General features: G+C 35.8%; 1 protein-coding gene across 1 annotated transcript in view; it reads right to left on the bottom strand.

Moving 5' to 3' along the window:
* Positions 1 to 10,939, bottom strand: part of LOC149414089 (cytosol aminopeptidase-like) — a 90,610-nt gene extending 79,671 nt beyond the window's left edge. The window contains exons 1-2 of the mRNA XM_089643684.1: positions 10,742 to 10,939; positions 9,191 to 9,306 (exon numbers count right to left, since the gene is read on the bottom strand). Coding sequence (XP_089499810.1) covers positions 9,191 to 9,306; positions 10,742 to 10,834 — 209 coding nt within the window. The 5' untranslated portion in view covers positions 10,835 to 10,939. The remainder of the gene's footprint in view (positions 1 to 9,190; positions 9,307 to 10,741) is intronic.
* Between the last annotated feature and the right edge of the window lie 327 nt (positions 10,940 to 11,266).

Here is an 11,266-nt window from a genome sequence, read left to right on the forward strand (position 1 = left end):
ATATTAAATCGCTTATTTTGAGATGTGTATTGACTACACAGCACCGGAATGCGTGGATTTTTTAACACAGTAAGGGAAAGGTTAATGGAAGCATCTAAAATATTTTTAAGCTATCAAATTTTCAAAACCACAAACACATTCATTTTGCATTTCTTTGCAGTAAGATGAAAGAAAAAATTATCCAAGAGAAACAAAGAATTATTGCTCCAACCACAGATATAGGAATTAATAGACGAGAAGATAATGGCGAGGGGTAAAATCAACTGTTGAAGAACGAAGGGCGTAAGGCTGACTGTGATTCGTCAATAAATCAATCTGACAGTAAATAGGCATCTCGCATTATAATATCACCATTTACTTCTTAAAAGTAAAATCTGCTTTTGAATGAATAGACATTTTTACATGGGAGCGCAAATTACTCGCCACGTTATGAACAAATTTGCGAAGTCCAAATTCGGCAAAAAAATTCGGTTGTATTTTCAGAGTCGAATATTTCGTTTAAGTATTTAGTTAAGACACTTTTATAAATGTTCATAATTTACTTCCCAGCAACCAACCAGCTTTGTGTTTCGCGTCCAGACGTTTCTCGATGTGATAGTATATGTTTCTAAAACTGATCGATATTATACGATGTGAATATGCTTAAAATAAAGTAAAATAATGCTTATATATGGAATGTAATACGACAATTGGGTTTATTCTCTTTTTCACATCTATTTTTACAAGTTTTCATAGCAAAAGTCAACATTTTGCCGTGTTATTTCGTAAAATGAACCGATGATGCCTCGACCATAGTTCGCACAAGAATGATGACGTCACGTTTTCAAATTTCACTTGAGGCCATACGCGAGCACAGCCGGCTCCAATGGAACCGGTATGGGGAGTGGGGATAATACGCTTTTAATCACTTAGGGCAGGTCTACTAATATTCATATGTCTATGGCTCCAACCATTATGATGCTAAAATGTTGCTTGTGCAATTGTGGAGGACTTAGCTAGTAGCAGAGGATTGGAAGGAACCCCTTACTTTGGACAAACCGGCTACTAAACAATATTATTTTAATTATGAGTTGCAGAAGTTTGCAACAGTCGAATTTAGAGTTTAGAATTTTTAATAAAAAAGTTAAGTCGTTTATTTTACGCCTGTCTTCCAATGTGTGTATTTAATAAGAAATGATATTGTAAGTCTTCTAGTGGGATATTTAATTTAAAATTTATAAATGTAGAATTTTTTTTGTATTCGCTCAATGTTATTAATGTAAATTTTGTAAGAGGGAGACCAAACTACTGAGTTGATTTCAATTATGCTTCTAACTAGAGATATGTAATGTATAAGATATGTAATCGCATTTTTTTTTTTTTTTTTTTAATATTTACTCCACACAGGAGGCCCTGAAGAAAATAATTTCCCTCAGGGCCTATGTCATCTTTGGGGATGCTGTGTGGAGGGTCTTTTTGTGGAGAGGAAGGAGTGAACATGGGTCTTGAAGAGTCCCATGTTGTAGGAGGGAGGAAACACAGAGGCCGGCAGTTCGTTCCACAGCCGAGCTGTTGAACTTAAGAACGAATCGTAGAAGCGACCCGTTCTCATGTGACAAGTGTCAACCGTGTACAAATGTTGGGCGCGCGTTTGGCGTGTATCCCGACTACGCACCGGTGCCGAAGGGATCAATGACGCTAGTTCCTCAGAGCATCTTCCATTGTAATACCGATAGAACAAGGACAGCATACCTATCCGACGCATTGGAACCTACTAGCGAACACCGTAGGTACTGCCCATCTACCTAACCGCTGGATGATTCTCGATGCATCCGCACCTTATATAAGCGACAGCGTCAGTCTTGACGACTTGCATATAGTTAGTATTTTCGCAGACGATACTGCTTTAATATTCGAGGGTAAAACCTGGAGAGAAGCTTTTAACAAATGTGATTTAGAATTAAGAGCAGTAAAGATTTGGCTGAAAAATAACATCTTAACTTTGAATACAATAAAAACTAAACATGTGACATTTAGGGGGTATTTCACTATCTCTGATTATGTTCTGACTGAGCACTAATCCGCGGATTAGTCATTTTTTCGTTTTCACTATATCTGAATAACGCTAACGCTCGGGTTAAAGTTCGATTTGACTAATCAGTGCTCGAACTTCACGTTAGGCGCTATTCCTCGAATCAAAGATGGCGTCAAAACATTCCGAGTTTGACAGCTGAGAAGTGAGTCGAATTTTGTTGAATGAATTTGAATGCTTGTATGATCCATCCTGAATTATTTGATTGTGTTCAAAATAAGAAACAATGTATTAATTCGACACGAATCTATCTAAAATGACCAGATAATCAACATAACATGCACACTTTGCGGTGTGCGGACTGTGGCGGGAAACTGGATGACGGCGTTGACCACAGATCAATTGGCGTTGACGCTAGCATTCCATAGACATTGCGACAAAACATGACAGGCGTGGCAGTAGATGGGGTAACTGCAAACATTTTGCGATGTTGCCAGACTATTTGGAGTGTTATCTATCCGGAAGCTCGGCAACAATGGTGAAACGGTCGCCGTTGAATAACGAAGTTATTCTGATCTTTAAAGCCAGCCAACGGATAGCTAGTCAGATATTTAGCCCGACATAGTGAAATACCCCCTTAGTATATCATCAAAAAGTCAGCCTTCTGACACTCATAATCTAATTATACATAATTGTCTGCTAAATTGTAATTGCCAACCCTTGGAAAGTGTAGATTGTATCATGTATCTAGGTGTAAAGATTGATAAATTTTTGAGATGGAATGATCATATCGATATGTTAACAAAGAATATCAGGAGACTTCTATTTATTTTTAAAGAACTTCGACACATATTGGACAAAGAGAAATTAAAAACTGTCTATTTTGCCTTAATCCAATCTCGACTTTCTTATAACATAGTATGCTGGGGATCATGTCTAAAGTCCAATGTTGAACCACTAAATATTACTCAAAAATTGATCCTTAAAGTGATGTACAAAAAAAATTCTGTTATCTATCCATCCTTCTTTATAAGGAATGTAACGCTATGTGTATAAAACAGCTATATATCACTCAAATACTTTGTCGATTTTCCATCAATATTAAATTTGCTGAAAGAACACAACAAACGCGTGCAACTAGAATTAGCTCTACATTGAACTTTGTGGCGGTACATACTAAAACTTCTGTTGGTCAAAGAAATTATTTATATCAGTCACCACTTATGTTTAATATTTTTCCAAATCATATTAAGTCTACCAATTCCTTAGTTAAATTTAAAAAGTTAATTAAGATTTATGTATTGACAGACGATTGTCTTAATATTTTTTCATCCTTGTCCTTTCTTAACCTCTAAGAGAGTATGGCCTCACCGTTGGCGTCCGAAATAAAATCTGCTCAAAGGAGTATGGACGCCCATGGTGTGTCGGTGCTTGTAGAAATCATTCTATCGAATTTATTCATAAAAAGGACATGCTAGTGACATCTCTTGACGAATTCCATAAATATGCCGAAGAAATATGTAGATTCCGTCTATTTTTAACGGATCTACAGCGTTTTGAAAATACACGTGGTAATGGCGCGTCAGTTGCGTTGATTGTAAACATTTTATTGACAGTTCGCGAGCGTAAACGACATTTTTACCGATTTTGTTAGAGGTATTTGCATTGTTTTCGTGACACAAACACTTGAATGTTTCTGTGTTGTTATTACGTGTTAAATATGCGTATTATATCGCGAAATTAACAAATAATTTTGTGCATTTGTGACATTACTGTGAATTGTGGATTTTTTAGTTGGTTTTGTGTATTGTGGGTCCTATTTTCGTGTATTGACGACAAGTTTCTTTTCCGTGAGATATTCTCTAACATTCTGTTTTAGTTTTGGATAATTTTGAGTGTTTTTATATATTATACTTTTCACATTGAAAGGTTGTGTGTTTTGTGGGTCCTATTTTCGTGCATTGACGACACATTTTTTTTCGTGTGATATTCTATAACAGACTTTTTTAGTGTTGGATAATTTTGTGTGTTTATATACTTTTCAAACTTTTCACATTGAATATGTCAACACCTTTGGATGAAGACGAAATTACGGCCGTATTAGCCGAAAGTGATGATGAAGACTTTTTCAATGATATCCAAGATTTACCAGTTCATTCTGATAGCTCTTCCGATGACTCAAATATTTCTGATGATGAAGAAGATGAACCACCATCTTCGAAAAAGCAAAAATTGGATAGTCGAAAATGGGTTCAATCTGATTTTGTACCAACCTTGCATGATTTTGACAGCAGGCATTCAGGTATAAGAGGCGATATAAATTTGGATGAGAACGCAAGCGAACTCGACTTCTTTGAATTGTTCTTTACTAATACCATAGTTCAGTCAATTGTAACGGAAACAAATAAATACGCTTCAACACTGGCTCTCAACGTAAGTCTAAAATCAAAAATGAATAAATGGGTTGACACTACTGTGTCCGAAATAAAGATATTCTTGGCGACACTTTTGCTTATGGGTCTTGTTGGTAAAAACTCATTGAAGAAATATTGGTCAAATAACCCAATAATAGAAACGCCATTCTTCAGAGTGTTATTTTCACAGGATAGATTTCTACTTTTACTGCGGGCTCTGCATTTTGCCGATAACAATGTTCGGACAAATGATAGATTATATAAAATAAGGAATCTTTTGGATCCTTTGAAGAAAATCTACAAACAGACCTTTTACCCATTTCAGAACATATGTATAGATGAAAGCCTCTTATTGTGGAAGGGAAGACTTTCCTTCAAAATATATATACCGTCCAAACGACACCGTTTTGGAATAAAATTATTTGTCTGTTGTGATGTAGAAACAGGTTACGTCTTAGATATCATAGTTTACACTGGATCAGATTCAGACATCATCATGGATCCAAATATTGGAGTGTCTGGGTCAGTTGTAACAACTATGATGAAGGACTATCTTGGAAAAGGCCACAGACTCTTTGTAGACAATTGGTATACAAGCCCAAAATTGTTTGATGTTTTATTTGAAAACAAAACAAACGCTTGTGGAACTGCAAGAGCAAACCGAAAGGAAATGCCTAAGTTCGGAAATGCTAAAATGCAAAGAGGAGATGTAAAAGCATTTCATTCAAATGATCTCTTGGCAGTAAAGTGGCGTGATAAACGAGAAATTATTATGTTGACAAACATACATGAAAATAAAATGACGATCACCGATAAAATTGACTATTCTACCAGGGAAAACAAAATAAAACCAGAAGCTGTGGTAGATTATTCGAAAAACATGGGGGCTGTAGATAAGGTTGATCGAATTCTTGGTTTTGTTGACAGTTCTCGCAAGTCTTTCAAGTGGTATAAGAAAATTTTCTTTCGCCTTTTAGACATAAATGCCCTAAACGCCTTCTTTCTACATCGTCAGAGAACAAACAAAAAACTAAGTTTTAGTGAATTTCGTGAGAATCTTGTAGGTCAGTTGGTAGAAAAATATCACACCGAAAGGCCACCAGCATCTGGAGGAAGACGAGTAACAGATTGTCCTACTCGTCTAACTGAACGACATTTTATCAACCCGCTTCCACAAACAGAGACTCAGGGAAGGAAAACACGAAGGAAGTGCCATGTTTGTAGTCACACAGCCGTTCAGCCAAGGAAAAGAACAGAAACAAGATACATGTGTATTCAATGTAATGTGGCTTTGTGCTTATTTCCCTGTTTTGAGATATATCACACAAAAAAACAGTATTAGATTGTAGTTCTTCAGTGTAAAATGAAAATGTGAAAAATAGTTTTAGATGACATTTTTTAGTTTCTTTTGTGTAAAAAAGTAAGGTGTAAAAAGTTTATCCCATAAAAATTTAAAAAAAATTGAAAAAAAAAATTGTGTAAATAAAACCTTTTTTTTTAGTGTAAATAAAACAAGTTCTATAGTGAAAACAACATTCGGATGAGGAAATATGGAAGTACAAAATAAAACTGAAATAAAAATTGGTAAGTAAATTTATGTTCTAGGTTGTACATTTTATGTGAACCGATGGTTGACAAAACATGAATCACATATTTTTTGTTATCGGATTAATTCGGTTATTTTGATATTTCTATATGTATTTCTTTAGCAAAGTTTGATTTTTATAACACATGCTATGAATATAATTTATAAAAAAATCAAATTTTGAAGGTAAAAAAAACTCACTCTACTGAACACTTTTTGCTCTCAGAAACTCACTCCCTTAGAGGTTAAATAATAAGATTTTATATAAGTCCCATTTACTAAAAACTGAATGTCACCCTATCTGTCTTTATTATCTACTTTGCTTCTTCTTTTGAATAATGATTAATGATTAGTTATGGTTCAAATATTGTTTCAATATACTGTCAAATTACCCATCTGGTAACCAGAGATGTGCTTTATTTCAAATATCCATTTCAAACGGAAATGCAAAATGGGTATTTTCCATTTTGCATTTTAAATGCTTTTCTCAGTGCATTTTCCATTTTAAATGCTTTTCTCAGTGCATTTTCCATTTTAAATGCTTTTTTGCAACATTCTTCCTACTATCTCCACTCATCTTTTTTTCATAAGCCCCAAATATCAGTCGGTCCTCAACCTCGCTATGAGAGATAATTTCCATGTGTCAAGTTGCTCCCTGGTAGGAGCCCTGGCAATTGAGTGATACCATTACAAAAAATACTGATTCAAATACTGAACATGGGGCCATGACGCTGTAATATTAAATGTTAGATAGCAGTTTCTATGTTTTTACGTTGGCAACATTAGTCCCGCGCAAATTTTTTGTGTTTTCATAATCTGTAGTCGTGGTGTTTTTGGATTTACTATCATATAATATGTTTGTTCTACATTGATTTCCATTATTAAATGACAAAATTGTTTAAACATTCTATAATTATTTTAACTGTTTGACCTGAGAAACCATTTTGCATTTTCAATGCATTTTGAAAATAGGTATTTTGCATTTAAAATGCTTTTCTAAAAACCATTTTGCATTTTGCATTTTCAAATGGAAAAGTTTTGACCCATTTTGCATTTCAAATGGTTTTGGGTACCCATTTTGCACATCTCTGCTGGTAACACATCTAATACTAATTTTTTCTTTAATTTTGAAATATTTTGTTTTCGTATATAGAATTACTTTATGTTTGTGATTCTCTTATGTTTCTCTTATGTGTACTCTTATGTTTGCTTGACTCAAATGTAAATTGTTAACCTCGATACAGGCTTAGTCCTAGTGAGGTTGATTTTTATGTGAAATAAAAGTGTTTTATGTATAGTGAGATGCAATAAATAAATAAATATCTTTAACGCGCTAATCAAAACAACTTATTCCTTTCGCGCCGTGATTACTTAAATAATACTTGTTGTATCTGTTGTGATTAATTACTTGTGTGATATTAAATTTATTTACGGCTGTTTTATCCCAGCAGCAGAATAAATCTATTATAAAATATTAAATACTTTAATTTTAACACGGGACACATCATCAACTTTGGCAACAGTTTTTATGCCCATCTATGTAATATATCATTGACCTTATTAACGGGCTTATCTTGGTATCACCTAGCTATAGCTACAGTGGTAGATACTATCAGTATCGCCCTGGTGCAATACAGCCATTCAAAATTTAAATAGAGTTTTTTTTTTTTTTTAAACTTCCGATTTTATTGTCCTGGTTAAATCTTCCCCACAGAAAAATTAAACCCTTCCACACACTTTTCCACAAATGATCATCTTGTCAAAACATTATGCAAGTGCATTATATAGGCAAAATAAATACAAAACAATACAAGAACAACACGTCAACTCACCAGAGATCAAATGGAAAAATAATTCACCGACTCCAGATATTTTCATATCAGACAATCAAGTTATGTTTAATTACCAAATTTTTGTGAATTATTTTTAAAACTTGATTGTGCCTAAATGTATACTCGGACGGTGCTAATATAAAACATCCCCATATAATATGTTCTATAGTTTCCGGAAAAGCCAAACATTTTCTACATAAATCATCAATTTGATTTGTATCTTTGATTATATGCTTCCTATAATTTTTAGTATTAATGACTCTATCCTGAATGGCAAGCATAAATCCTTCTATTTCTGCGCTCAACTCTCCAATACTCAACCATTTGTTTGACGAAAATTTGTCAACATACGTTTGGTTGAGATAATTGAAGTGTTTAAAATGTAAAAGTGTTTAAGTGTAAAATTATTATTATTATTATGTAATGATTTGGCAGCATTCTGCTGATGCGCTCATATCTGATTTGACAACAAGTTTGCCAGTAATTGAGTTGTTTTAAGTTTGAACTAAGTCCTTTCTTCTCTCCAAATGTGAATCCAATAGAGCTTTGAATTGATTTATATTTGTTGCATGGATGACATGTTGTGGGAGTTTGTTCCAAGCATCCACTACTCTATTTGCAAGGAAGTGTTTTCTAGGATTAGATGCAAAAGGCTATATGTATTTATTATACTTTCCAACGGTACTGTTTTATTTTAATATTAATTCCACACAGGAGGCCCCGAGTGAATTAATTTCCCTATTAATGTGTCATCTTTGGGTATGCTGTGTGGAGGGAATATTTGAGTATAGTAGGAAACACAGGGGCCGGCAAATCATTCCAACGCCTGTTGAACTCAAGTAGAAGCGACATAAAAAATAGTCATGTTCAAATGTTGGGCCCGTTACCCGGATATGATCAATGACAACTAGTTCTTTGAAGAATCACACATCTGCCCTGATGATGGACACTGTAACGCCGTCCGAAACATTAGCTAAATAAGGAAGTTGCGCCACACAGCATAATAACACAATAATTAATCCCAATTATACTTTTGATCTTGAAAATTTCAAATCATATCAAAAAGTTACGGACAGAGGTTCACAGAAACAAAATGTATTATTGTCATCAAATGGCTACTCAGGGCCATTTTGCTTTTTTACATATGAAAGGTTCCGGTTAAACTGTCAAATTGTAAACGCTGGCAAGCTTAACAACATGTTAGTTGTCCTCTTCTGCTGATCACAATTTGCTCAAAATCTGCAACTGACTAAGAATCTCCATTTAACAGGAACCTTTCCACTGTCAAAAAACAAAACGGCGCTGTAATGTCTAGAAATAGAGAGAATAAGACAAAGTAGGGACTCACAGGCTAAGTTGCTGCATCAGCTTGCCTCCGACGAGTTGATCAAACTTCTTGGCTTCCTCGGTGAATGCAACCGTCACTTTGTCCGCCTCGCAGTGGGCACCCAGCACCAAACCCTTCTGCAAACAGAAACACATAACTGTTTATCAATACTGCCAAATTCACACGAGGACAGGACTATACTGTCTTGTCCCAAAATTGTCCATGTGTTAACAGTAGTTTGGTGGACAGAATAATGAATGAGACATTATCCCAGAAATAGACGGGAAAGCTGACAGTGTCTTACAGCCGCGTTATTCACGTGTAAACGCGCTTCGACAAGACAGTAGGAAAATAGCCAGTCACTCCACACGTACTTATCTCAGCTCTCGACACTCAAATATCGTATTCCGAATGTCACTAAATCTGTTCAAAGCTGTTCACAGAGCAGGGACAGGACAATATTGTCCTTGTGTGAACCCGGCTCAATATAGTCGATAAGCTAGCTAAGGGGTGCAAAGCCAAAACGCTTAGAACGACACACGTTGCCCTGGTTTTCTCAACAGCTGAATACCGTGCTCCAACATGGGCTAGAAGTGCCCACACTTCCATGGGTGTTGCTCAGCTTAATGCCAGGATGCTAACCATCTTGAGACTACTCTCGCTTGGCTCCCCGCACTTGCAAATATAACCCTGCCAAATATCGGGCGAAAGATTGAATACAAGATGCAGCAGAATGGTGCAATAACTGTGCACTATGATGTCGTCTCTCATCCGGCATGCCGCTGATTTTCTGAACATCTGGATGGAAGGAGAGAGGCTCCTTCCGATAGCTCTCACCCTAGTAGATACGTGGAAACTTGAAATCGGCCGACGTGAGAAATACCCATCTTACACGAGACCCCACTGAGAGACGACCATCAATAAGATATAAGGTTGGTATTGCTCCCGCAACCGCTGTGCCCTTACGGGGCCTGACACAGCTGTTGGAAAATCTGGAATTCTAATAATCTAATAACAGTTATTACCATTGCACTTTGTTGACTGTGTTGCCATTTTAAATGCATCTATTCTCGATGGTTGTCTCAGTATAACCCTGGTGAAAGACTACCTTACAGAATCGAATCGTCGCCTTAGCTACTGCTAATACTTTGTGTTTGGTGACCAGATATGAATTGCCAGGTACTTAGCAACCTACCTCTGCCCCAATCCACCTCACAGCATACCCCAATTGGGGATGACATGTCCGATTGTCGTCTTCGGGCAATTGGAACTGAAAAGGGTGATACTGAAAGTACCTACCACCTCGACAGCGCCCCTAATGTACACAAGATTATGCCATGATTATGCCCCTCTTTCTTTTACATGCGTCGTTTATGAGAAAGAGGGAGGTTCCAAAGGATCTATCAGCGATTTGCGTTCACAGATTAACATACAAATTGAATTCGGTTTTGACACAATTGCCTCAAACACATAATTTATGAATTCCGAACTATACATTTGCGATAGTAACAAAACCACATTTTTGACTCCGTCATTGACTGGAAAACGAGGTCAGAAAATTATTATTATTACCTTTGTCGCTGAAGAGCTGTAGAGTCTGCGGGCCAAATTCACATCACGACATTTTGAAATCATTCTGGAAACGGAATAACTTGAACTTGCCATCTTTTACCAGCTCGTGAAGTTTTCAATGTCAGTATTTTATATTTTTCACGCGGGCGGCCATAACACGACGAGAGACGAGAAAAATTAAAAATAGTTGAATGTTGATCTTCTTCTTCGCTTTGCTTTGCCGATTAGTGCGTCTTGTCTTTGATTTATCATAGACATTTAATAATTTTTAAAAAATCATTTGCCAATTATGACATGGGTTATTTTTGAACATATAAATTATAAGAGATTTGCTCATTCTTCCCTTGCCAGTTCCTCCACCCTGCGTAATTGCTTCATTATTCCAAGTACAAGTTACAGGTATTATAATAACTCATAACTCTAGGTTCAAGTTACGGGTATTATAACAACAGCATGGTTTAATTTTGAAAATGTATTTATAAGAAGAAGCTGTAGCAAATTTAATAGATTATGCCCAAACATCGA

The sequence above is a fragment of the Hesperophylax consimilis genome, chromosome 20 (assembly GCF_061612785.1).
Source record: "Hesperophylax consimilis isolate HC1 chromosome 20, BYU_Hcon_1.0, whole genome shotgun sequence".
NCBI lineage: Eukaryota > Metazoa > Arthropoda > Insecta > Trichoptera > Limnephilidae > Hesperophylax > Hesperophylax consimilis.